The following is a 12313-nucleotide window of genomic DNA, read 5'->3' as shown; positions in this document are numbered from 1 at the left end:
CCCTTTAGCTGTAGAGCCCCTGGCAATTACGATTCACCATACTGACACTATAGTGGGGATCCCCTCTGGTGGACAAGGTCACAAAGTAGCTTTATTTGCAGATGACCTCATCCTAACCCTCTCACAGCCAGAGTCCTCCCTCCTGGCACTTGTTCAGGTACTCCAGAACTTCGAAAGATTTTCAGGCTTCAAGATTAATCGGACCAAGTTGCAAGCCTTGAACCTAACTATCTCCCGTCCAAACCACAGACCATCCAACTCCTTGCCCCTTTTCAATGGGCCTCTAGATCGATTAAGTATTTAGGCCTCCATCTCACTCTAAACTTAAACACTTGGATGTTGGCTAATTGGCCTGATGATCAAATGTCCACCTTAGATGATTTGCACAGATGGAAACCTCTCCAGATTTCCTGGCTGGTTAGTTTGAATGCAGTCAAGATGTTCCTCCTGCCAAAACTCCTATACCTCTTCCAGTGCCACCCTCCACCAATCCCTCAGGATGAAATTCTCTCTCCAGCGGGATATCTGCTACTTCATATGGGGGGGAAGGCATCCCCACTTTTCTAATGAGGTATTGATGCTCCCTCGAGTTTGTGGGGGGTTGGGTTGCCCCAACCTCCTCGACTACTACTGGGCATCACATTTTCGGTTTCTGTCAGAGTGGTTTGTGCAGGAGAGTGACAAATACTAGCTACGCATGGATCGCGCAGTGGCTTGTGGTCCCCTTTGGGACTTGGCGTGGCTCCCCAGATATGCAAGACCTCGCAGCGCTTACCTTGCCACCCCCACGAAAACAGTCCTGGACATTTGGGACAAATTAGCAGTAAAAAGAGGACTCACCACCTTTGCGTCCCCTAACACACCTCCAGCACACAACCCTGAATTTCCACCAGCACTAAAACCCCACTCCTTCAGCCAATGGAGGGAGGGTGAATGTTGCACCCTCAATGATCTCTTCGAGAGGAAAACCATTAAGACCTTTACACAATGCCGTCAAGAGTTTCACTTTCCTGAATCCACTAACCTGCAATACTATTAAATCCTCCATTGGGCTCCCTCTTCATCAAATGTACAGGGGGGCACCCGCAAGCTGACTGCTTTTGAGACCCTGATACGATCCTTTAATGGATCACGCAGACTCATATCCCAGGCATACCAGGTTCTCCAACACTCCTCCCACCTCAAATCCATCCCTACCAGACAAAGTGGCACCCAGACATTGGAAAGGAACGGTCTTCAAAACAATGGGATTGTTGTGGTGTGATATACCACGAATCATGCAAAGCATTCTCCAACGAGAAACCGCATATAAAGTAATGACTCGCTGATATCTTACACCTACACGATTACACACAATTTTTCCATCCACTTCCCCTTTATGTTGGCATTGTTCTTTAGCACCAGATGATTTCTTGCATATTTGGTGGTCCTGCACAGGTATCACCATTTTCTTGAAGGGAATCCTTAGCCATTTCAGGGATGGAGTAGGCTACACAATTCCTGCAACTCCTGAGACTGTCCTCCTAGGCATACGACCTGAAACTTTGCACACTATAACCCATGAGGACTGGCACTTGATCTCACACATGCTAGGAGCGGCCAAGCAGCTGGTCGCCATACACTGGAAACAATCCTTAGCCCCTTCTATACCCACATGGTTCACACTTCTATGGCAAACCTTGGCTATGGAGTTGCTAACCTGAAAAATCACCCACACAGAGGGAAGATTCACTTGCATCTGGAGATCCCTCATGCAATATTTCACCTACCTGGAATTCACCTGCTTCATGACACCAAGCCTTAAAGCCCTCCAGCTGTTTGACTGAATCACACCTACTGGCCTGAACCTTTGTAGGTGATATAATCCACCCTCTCCCCTGCCCTATCCTACCAAGATGCCATTCCCCGAGGGGTGTCCTGCTACCGTCTTACAGGCTGTCTTTAGGCAATGTGCATGATTCCTTGACTATTTTGAGTTTCATATTTTTCCTCTTCAGGCACTGTTGCTGGTAAGACTCCATTGGAATAAACAGCTAGTACTTATACGCAGGTCGAGACCACTAGGTCTCCACTTTCTAGAATGTGTAGAATATGACAAAGGTTTTAAAAGCCATGGAGATTGTTATTTAACAACTGTACCACGCCTTTGTAACCTTGAAGTCGATTTGTTACAGAGGCGGCTTTTGCTGGTCTTTACTTGTTATTTTTTTTGTTCTTAAAATACAATAAAGAGATGCTTGGAAAAAAAGAAAATGCAATGAATTAAAATGCTTATATTTTTACATTTGCAAATTTCATTCATCATTTTTTGATAAATGTTGCACCTACATTTATGTTGTGTATGTTTTCCTAATTTAGCAGAGTTTTCAGTTTGGTTCGGTCAAGAAAGGCCAGAAAGGCTAAACAATGAGTTTACTTCTTCAATCCACAGTAATATCTCTGTCTATCAGCCATTAACTTCTCAATGTCTTCACATGCACTTCACTTGAATTGTGCTAAAACCGAAATGCACTTCTTTGCCGGAGCTTCCCGGAGCTTTCAGAGGTGGTAAAAGTGGTGGCAGAAACACTGGGGCAGCACGTCATTATGGACATTGATTGCGGCTCCTTTCTCTGTTTTCTCTCATCTTTTTTAATTACACTGATAGTGAATAATGTTTAATTATCCACTATTAGTGTAATAAAAACGGTGCACAATTAGCTGGATTAGATCCTCCCTACAGCTGAGGTAAGCGAAAAAAATGCTTTTAAATGTATGTTGTGTTCATGCTTGAGGGTGAGTCTGTGTTTAGATAAACAAGCTTTTGTAAGTGTGAATGTGTGTATCTTTAAGCAAGAGTGTGTGTGTGTGTGTGTCTGTGTGCGTGGGGAATTGACGCCACTTCCGCTACCCCTGGCATTTGGGTGAATTGACAATCACGGTAGTCTCACTCTTTTTCATCTCCATCTTTATTATTTACTTTTCCGCCTGTAATTTTCCACCCTCGAAAATGATTCGTTCATTTTCCTATCCAACTTCCCTTTAATCTTTCCCCTACTGCTTATCTCTTTCCTCACTTCATCACTTCACTGGTTGGTATTCTCTTTCCACCTTTAGTTTCACTTTCTTTGTATTGTCCTTAGATATATCAATGTGTTCCCCCTCTGGACTCTCTCGTCTTGTTTCGTCCCATATGCTCCATCTCCTAGTTCAGGCTGATCCCACCAGACCCCTCCGCGTGCTCCCCTTAATTCAAATAATTTGACCTTCTTGCCCCCTGGGCTGTGCGAACTAATTGTTCCTTACAAATGTTTGGTTCCTCTCTGGAAGCCCATCTGCTCCACGAGGCTTTCCCTGACAGTTTTGTTTTCAAATTATGGATAGCTGAATAGTTATTTTTGTGCACCTTAATTATCGCCAGCGATTATCATGTAAAGCTTTTGCAATGGAGTCACAAATTGAGAATAAAAGAAGGGCTAGCCACAGTAATGGATCCTGTAGTGGGCGCCTCGTGGTTCACAAAACACTTCAAAAAAAAGAAAAAGTTGTCTCTTGCAGGAAACTCACAATAAGAAAATGTAAAAGATAAATATACAATTGTTCCAGTAAATATAAAAGTAAAACGAAAAAGTAAACGAACATTAAGATTTTGCCACTCATTTTTAGGAACCACTGCAGAAAGCCAGGGTCGAGGTCTGGAAAATTGTTTTGATTTATCATATTTGACACGTCACAAAACCACTCCGGTCAAAACATTACGAAGTAACCATAGAGGAATATGGCCTGTCCATGAACACGGAAACAACGCACACACAGCTTAAAGAGGTCCCTACCTAGGCACTATTTCTCACTAGTTGCTTTGGGACAGATGTGTCATACATTTTTGCGATCGCAATTGCAAAAAAATGCATTTTGGTATGTATGAATCCCAATTTGCAGTTCGGTAACTTGCTACCAAATCGCAAATTGGAATTGCGACTACATGCTGATTCAGTATTAGGAAGGGTGTGTCAAGGGCGTCCCTTCCTAATACCGAATCGCAGCAGTATGCAGGAATGTTTTGTGACCAAAATGCTGTCACAAAACATTCGCATTTTACTACCTACTTTAAGTAGGTGGTAACCCACGCGCAAACGGGAAGGGGTCCCCAAGGGACCACTTCTCCTTTGTGAATGCATGCAAAAACATTTTTTAAGAGCACGGACCACTGCCTACTCTTAAAAAAATGAAAAGAAAACTTTTCATTTTTCTTCTTTAAACGCATCCTGTTTTCCTTTAAGGAAAACTCGCTGCATTTAAAAAAAAAATCCTTTATTTAAAAGCAATCACAGACATGGTGGTCTGCTAAGCCCAGGAGGCCACCATCCCTGTGATTGTAGCCATTCACAATGGGTCGCAAATTGCGACCTACCCCCTGGAGTGTCATACATTCAAATAGCGAATACCTAATTGCGGTTCGCAGAAGATTGCAATTAGGTCATCGCTATTAGGAAAAATGATACATCTGGCCCTTTCTGTCTTTAATTTTTGGCAGCTTTGCACTTTACCATCATCACTGTCGCTTCAAAGACAGTACTGTCTTGCAAAACAGGGGTGGTCTATGCCTGTTGTTTTACAGTGTTTTGTCTTTTTTCGTAAATTAAATTTTAGTTGAGAAAATTAGCATGAATGCTATTTTTGCCGTCTGCTAAATATAAAAGCTTGCGTGGCATGCTGCCTTCGACGTTTTTGTCATTTATCATTATGAATGAAAACCAATTGTCTGAAGTAAAGAACTCACTATTCAAGCTCGTGCTTTACTGACCTCTTGTTCTGTTGGATAGAATCCGAGGGCGCGCATTATAAACGGCACTTCCTTCAACGGAATTCGCGTCGCCACGTGCCTGGCCTCCATTGTATCAACGCCTTGGCTACGCAGCAGTGCGTAGTAAAAATAGTCCTCCATTTCCTAAGCAGGAACAACAAGAAAGGACAATGAATCGCTGGTTCAACAGAGAAACCATTTAAAGGACATCACATAAATGGCGGCGTCAAAACGATGTCATGAAATTAAGAGGCAGAAGCCGCAGGTAAAACTCATAACAGTGCAATCTCATGCATTTGCTTATGCGCGTTTAATTATACTGCCCAAGATAGGGTTGCCACCTTGCCAGTACCTGCACGGCCTTCTTTTTTCAAGCCAAGGTCGGTACAAATGAGAAAATCAGCAACAGACGATATGGTTTTCCTTTTAAGGCCTCAACTTAAAGTCGTAGAATACCAGAAGAAATAACTTGAAAAGACTTTAAAGCTGCTATACCTACACACCAAACATGTTTAAAAGATTATAGAATATTTTACTAAAAAAAGTGACGAAATGGCTAGTACTGATGCCTGATAAAGGTGCCAGCTATATGCATAAACATTCTCCACGGCGACCATTCTCACCCTGAAAAACTCGCCATCTCTTCCGCCATCCAGCAGACCATAGAAGGGAACAAGATCCTCTCCACCGAGAGAGGCAGCCGCCTCCAGAGCTCTGCAACAACAAAGGTGCTGGTCAAACATTGGCGCAAGAACGGTGCAAGAGATCGGCGTATGAATGACAACAAAGCAACATTCCTGGCTGTCAAAGTTATCCCCTCCCTCTATAACACCCCCATAGAAACAGGTAATTAAGCTAGCGGGTTCGATTGAAAATGAAAATGTCACTTACCCAGTGTACATCTGTTCGTGGCATCAGTCGCTGTAGATTCGCATGTTTTGCATAGCTCGCCATCTGGTGTTGGGCCGGAGTGTTACAAGTTGTTTTTCTTCGAAGAAGTCTTTCGAGTCACGGGACCGAGTGACTCCTCCTTTTGTCTCCATTGCGCATGGGCGTCGACTCCATCTTCGATTGTTTTTCCCCGCAGAGGGTGAGGTAGGAGTTGAATTGTAGTAATAGTGCCCATGCAATGGAGTGACTAAGTATGTACTTATTTAAGGTTGAAATGATATATATACAAATAGTTGAAGGTAACTTCCGAACTGCTACAGGCTCCCGGGGAGGCGGGTGGGCACATGCGAATCTACAGCGACTGATGCCACGAACAGATGTACACTGGGTAAGTGACATTTTCAGTTCGATGGCATCTGTCGCTGTAGATACGCATGTTTTGCATAGACTAGTAAGCAGTTATCTCCCCAAAAGCGGTGGCTCAGCCTGTAGGAGTGGAAGTAGTCTGAAACAATGTTCTTAATACGGCTTGACCTACTGTGGCTTGTTGTGCGGATAACACGTCTACACAGTAGTGCTTGGTGAATGTGTGAGGCGTAGACCATGTGGCTGCCTTACATATTTCTTGCATTGGGATGTTTCCTAGAAAGGCCATGGTAGCACCTTTCTTTCTGGTTGAGTGTGCCCTTGGTGTAAGGGGCAGCTGTCGTTTAGCTTTAAGGTAGCAGATTTGGATGCATTTAACTATCCATCTGGCTATACCTTGTTTTGATATTGGGTTTCCTGCATGAGGTTTTTGAAATGCAATAAATAGTTGTTTAGTCTTTCTGATGTTCTTTGTTCTGTCAATGTAATACATTAATGCTCTTTTGACATCTAATGTATGTAGTGCCCTCTCAGCTACGGTATCTGGCTGTGGAAAGAACACTGGAAGTTCCACTGTTTGATTTAGATGGAACGGTGAAATAACCTTTGGTAAAAATTTTGGATTAGTCCTTAGGACGACCTTATTCTTGTGTAGTTGTATAAAAGGTTCTTGTATTGTAAACGCCTGAATCTCGCTTACTCTTCTTAGGGAAGTAATGGCGATGAGAAATGCAACCTTCCAGGTTAGGAACTGTATTTCGCAGGAGTGCATGGGTTCAAAAGGTGGACCCATAAGTCTAGTTAGGACAACATTTAGGTTCCATGAAGGAACAGGTGGTGTTCTTGGTGGTATAATTCTCTTAAGGCCCTCCATGAATGCTTTAATGACTGGTATCCTATATAGGGAAGTTGAATAGGTAGTCTGCAGGTATGCAGATATTGCTGCAAGGTGTATTTTAATGGAAGAGAAAGCCAGGTTAGATTTTTGTAAGTGAAGCAAGTAACCCACTACATGTTTTGGAGTCGTGTGTAATGGTTGGATTTGATTAATATGGCAGTAGCAAACAAACCTCTTCCATTTACTTGCATAGCAGTGCCTGGTGGATGGCCTTCTGGCTTGCTTTATGACTTCCATACATTCTTGGGTAAGTTGTAAGTGCCCGAATTCTAGGATTTCAGGAGCCAAATTGCTAGATTCAGCGATGCTGGATCTGGGTGTCTGATCTTTTGGTTGTGTTGTGTCAATAGATCTGGCCTGTTGGGCAATCTGATGTGGGGTACTACTGATAGGTCTAGCAGCGTTGTGTACCAGGGTTGCCTTGCCCAAGTTGGTGCTATTAATATGAGTTTGAGTTTGTTTTGACTGAGTTTGTTTACCAGATAAGGAAGGAGAGGGAGAGGAGGAAAAGCGTAAGCAAATATCCCTGACCAGTTCATCCATAGGGCATTGCCTTGGGACTGCTTGTGTGGGTATCTGGATGCGAAGTTTTGGCATTTTGCGTTCTCCTTCGTCGCAAACAAGTCTATTTGAGGTGTTCCCCAGAGTTTGAAATAGGTGTTCAGAATTTGGGGGTGAATTTCCCATTCGTGGACCTGTTGGTGATCTCGAGAGAGATTGTCTGCGAGTTGATTCTGAATCCCTGGTATAAATTGTGCTATTAGGCGAATTTGGTTGTGAATTGCCCAACGCCAAATTTTTTGTGCTAGCAGGCTTAACTGCGTGGAGTGTGTCCCCCCTTGTTTGTTTAGATAATACATTGTTGTCATGTTGTCTGTTTTGACGAGAATGTATTTGTGAACTATTATTGGTTGGAAAGCTTTTAGTGCTTGAAAAACTGCTAGCAGTTCTAGGTGATTTATATGCAGTTTTGTTTGATGTACGTTCCATTGTCCTTGTATGCTGTGTTGATCGAGGTGTGCTCCCCACCCTGTCATGGAAGCATCTGTTGTTATTACGTATTGTGGCACTGGGTCTTGGAAAGGCCGCCCTTTGTTTAAATTTATGTTGTTCCACCATAGAAGCGAGAGGTAAGTTTGGCGGTCTATTAACACCAGATCTAGAAGATGACCCTGTGCTTGTGACCACTGTGATGCTAGGCACTGTTGTAAGGGCCTCATGTGCAGTCTTGCGTTTGGGACAATGGCTATGCATGAAGACATCATGCCTAGGAGTTGTAATATCATCTTTGCTTGTATCTTTTGTGTTGGATACATGCGTTGTATGATGTTGTTGAAATTTTGGATTCTTTGGGGACTTGGAGTGGCTACTCCTTTTGTTGAGTCTATTATGGCTCCTAGGTATTGTTGTACCTTGCACGGCAGAATGTTGGATTTCGTGAAGTTGACGGTGAACCCTAGTTTGAAGAGGGTTTGTATGATCTGATTTGTGTGGTTTGAGCACTCTATTAACGAATGGGCCTTGATTAGCCAGTCGTCTAGATATGGGAACACATGTATTTGCTGCCTTCTGATGTGTGCAGCGACTACTGCTAGACATTTGGTAAAGACTCTTGGTGCGGTTGTTAGTCCGAAAGGCAATACCTTGAATTGGTAATGTATTCCTTTGAATACAAACCTTAGGTATTTCCTGTGCGATGGGTGTATTGGTATATGGAAATACGCGTCTTTGAGGTCTAAAGTTGTCATGTAGTCGTGTAGTTTTAGCAATGCTAACACTTCTTGTAGTGTGACCATGTGAAAGTGGTCTGATTTGATGAATGTGTTTACTATTCTGAGGTCTAGGATTGGTCTCAGCGTTTTGTCCTTCTTTGGTATCAGAAAGTACAGTGAATAAACTCCTGTGTTTATTTGTTTGTTTGGTACTAATTCGATTGCATTCTTCTGCAATAGTGCCTGCACTTCTATCTCCAGGAGATTGGAATGATGTTTTGTCAAATTTTGTGCTTTTGGTGGTATGTTTGGAGGGAATTGTAGAAATTCTATGCAATAACCATGTTGTATAATTGCTAGAACCCAAGTGTCTGTAGTGATTTCCTCCCATGCTTTCTAATAATGACCTATTCTTCCCCCCACTGGTGTTGTGTGGAGGGGGTGAGTGACATGTGAGTCACTGCTTAGTAGTAGGGGTTTTGGGGCTTTGAAATTTTCCCCTATTCCTAGGGAATTGCCCTCCTCTATATTGTCCCCAAAACCTCCTCTGTACTGTCCCTGGTAACTGGACGGTGTTGCCTGTGAGGTGCTGGCTTGTGTGCCCTGACCCCGAAACCCCCCTCTAAAGGGTGTTTTACGGAATGTGCTGTAATTCCCTCTGCTCTGCGGGGAGTAGAGTGCGCCCATGGCTTTAGCAGTGTCCGTGTCCTTTTTGAGTTTCTCAATCGCTGTGTCCACTTCTGGACCGAACAGTTCTTTTTCGTTAAAAGGCATATTGAGAACTGCTTGCTGAATCTCTGGTTTAAATCCAGACGTTCGTAGCCATGCATGCCTTCTGATAGTTACAGATGTATTAATTGTCCGTGCAGCTGTATCTGCAGCGTCCATGGTGGAGCGTATTTGGTTGTTTGAAATGTTCTGTCCCTCCTCAACCACTTGTTTTGCCCTCTTTTGTAGGTCCTTGGGCAGATGTTCAATGAGATGTTGCATCTCATCCCAATGGGCTCTGTCATAGCGCGCAATTAGTGCCTGAGAGTTAGCGATGCGCCACTGGTTTGCAGCTTGTGCTGCGACTCTCTTACCAGCTGCATCGAACTTGCGGCTTTCTTTATCTGGGGGTGGTGCATCTCCAGATGTGTGGGAGTTGGCCCTTTTCCTAGCTGCTCCTACAACGACAGTCTGGTGGCAGCTGTGTAGTGATGAAAACCGGGTCTGTAGGAGGCGCCTTATACTTTTTTTCCACTCTTGGTGTGATTGCCCTACTTTTGACCGGCTCCTTAAAGATTTCTTTTGCGTGCCGGAGCATACCAGGGAGCATAGGCAGGCTTTGGTATGAGCTGTGGGTGGAGGAGAGGGTGTTGAATAAAAAGTCATCCTCGACCTGTTCTGAGTGGAGGCTTACATTGTGAAATTGTGCTGCTCTAGCCACCACTTGAGAATACGCAGTGCTGTCCTCTGGTGGAGATGGCTTCGTAGGGTATGCCTCCGGGCTGTTATCTGACACTGGGGCGTCGTATAAGTCCCATGCGTCCTGATCTTGGTCACCCTGGCTCATGGTGGTGTGAGCTGGGGAATGTGATGGAGTTTGTGCTGGTGAGACATTAATTACAGGTGGAGGAGAGGGTGGTGGAGTAACCTTTTTCACCACCTTTGTTTGTGGTGTTTGTTCAGTTTGGAACTCCAATCTTCTCTTTCTTCTAATAGGGGGAAGGGTGCTTATTTTTCCTGTCCCCTCCTGTATGAAAATACGCTTTTGTGTATGGTCTACGTCAGTTGATTGTAGCTCTTCCTCAAACCTATGCTTTCGCATTTGGGAGGTTAGCGATTGCTCTTCTGTATAAGAGCCTGAAACTGGGTCGGTTGCAGTCTGTCTTGGCACCGAAACCCTGTCTGCATCTTTTTTCCGCTCCGAGGTGACTTTTTTCTTTTTCGGGGCCGTAACCTCTCGGCGTCGATCTTCGTCGGTGCCGCTGTCTCGGCGTCGAGCCGTGTCTACACCGGTATCTCGGTGTCGATGCTTGTCTCCAGCACTTTCTCGGTCCCGAGAAGGCTGCGTGCCGGTGTCTCGACCGGAGTCGGACGATCTCGGCACTGTTTGGGCCTTTTTCGGTGCCGACGGTCGGTCACCGAATTTATGGGTCGAGCCATGGCCTGGTGGCAGTGGCGTCCCCTGGGCCTTGTAAATCTTCTTCTGAGTGGTTTTCGACGTCTTACTCACAGTTTGTGTATCGTCGAATCCTTCGGAGTCCGATTCGTGGATCGAAAAGTTTCCTTCCTCTTATTGTTCCTCGAACTCTCGGTGGGCTGTCGGCGCGGACGCCATCTGAAGTCTTCTGGCTCGACGGTCTCGGAGTGTTTTTCGGGACCGGAACGCACGACAGGCCTCGCAGGTGTCTTCACTGTGCTCAGGTGACAGGCACAGGTTACAGACCAAGTGTTGGTCTGTATATGGGTATTTATTGTGGCATTTGGGACAGAAGCGGAACGGGGTCCGTTCCATCGGCGTTCTTCTGCACGCGGTCGGGCCGACCAGGCCCCGACGGGGGATCGAAAAACTACCCCGAAGGGCACCGGAGCTCTTCGATCTTTCGACGCGGTGTTGAATCTAACTACGCCGATCCCGAACGCAACAATACCGACGAAAATCTTCCGAAATTAGCTATCTTTCCGTTCCGAAACTCGGAGCGACAGGAACACGTCCGAACCCGATGGCGGAAAAAAAACAATCGAAGATGGAGTCGACGCCCATGCGCAATGGAGACAAAAGGAGGAGTCACTCGGTCCCGTGATTCGAAAGACTTCTTCGAAGAAAAACAACTTGTAACACTCCGGCCCAACACCAGATGGCGAGCTATGCAAAACATGCGTATCTACAGCGACAGATGCCATCGAACAAAGGTTTTTTCTAGAAGTAATTGTGTCAAACTTCTGCCTTAGGTGTGAATTACACACATGAAGACCTGATTTGCAAGGCATTTTCTATGAAAATCTTTGTCTTCCTACTTCAGCCATAAGTATTAACTCCCGCACTTGTCTCACTCCAGTGCCTTTTACATAACCCATGTTTACCCCGCAACCAGCCTTCAAGGCAACCAAACAATGCACAACCATCTATCTGTGGATATAACTTGGCCGCTTTTATTAACACAGAAACATATACGATTGCCCATAAGCATTAATAATCATTATTCTGGCGAAGCATCAATTTCTATCACATAGCCCTCATATTCACTGCTATCATAATCACATTTTTATTGTTACACCATCACCAGATGTTGGTGGTCTCATAAATCACATCAATCAAAATCAAAATCAACCGTTCAGTTCTTAAATCCAGAGTAGCAGTGATTGATCAGCCTGTGAGTCCTGGCCTCTGCTTGTCATGTCTCTTTGGCTCTTTTATCTGTAGGCAATCCCACATTTCATCTTGGAAGGGGCTCACTCCATAGTTTTCATTTTACCATGTTTCTCTGTGGGGGTAGCCTCTTGTTTTTTTAATTAGGCCCAACTCGCTACCTTGAGTGTCTCTGTGCCCTGCCATACGTCCTGGCAGGTCTGGGCTGCGAGTGCCGTGTTCCGCTTACTCCCCTTTGCTGGCCCCTTTTCACCCTGCCGTAAGGCATCCCCAGGCGTGTGGCCTTCCGTTAGCACACTGCCTTACTA

General features: G+C 44.8%; 1 protein-coding gene across 2 annotated transcripts in view; it reads right to left on the bottom strand.

Annotated features, from left to right (window-relative positions):
• The window catches only part of CFAP251 (cilia and flagella associated protein 251), a 410814-nt gene that overhangs the window by 87529 nt on the left and 310972 nt on the right, over window positions 1-12313 (bottom strand). For both annotated transcript variants that reach the window (XM_069214923.1, XM_069214922.1), the window contains exons 18-19: window positions 5407-5497; window positions 4784-4927 (exon numbers count right to left, since the gene is read on the bottom strand). In XM_069214923.1, coding sequence (XP_069071024.1) covers window positions 4784-4927; window positions 5407-5497 — 235 coding nt within the window. The remainder of the gene's footprint in view (window positions 1-4783; window positions 4928-5406; window positions 5498-12313) is intronic.

This window comes from Pleurodeles waltl, chromosome 11 (genome assembly GCF_031143425.1).
Source record: "Pleurodeles waltl isolate 20211129_DDA chromosome 11, aPleWal1.hap1.20221129, whole genome shotgun sequence".
Lineage (NCBI taxonomy): Eukaryota > Metazoa > Chordata > Amphibia > Caudata > Salamandridae > Pleurodeles > Pleurodeles waltl.
The sequence above is the reverse complement of the archived record's forward strand: the minus strand, read 5'-3'. Positions and strand labels throughout refer to the sequence as shown.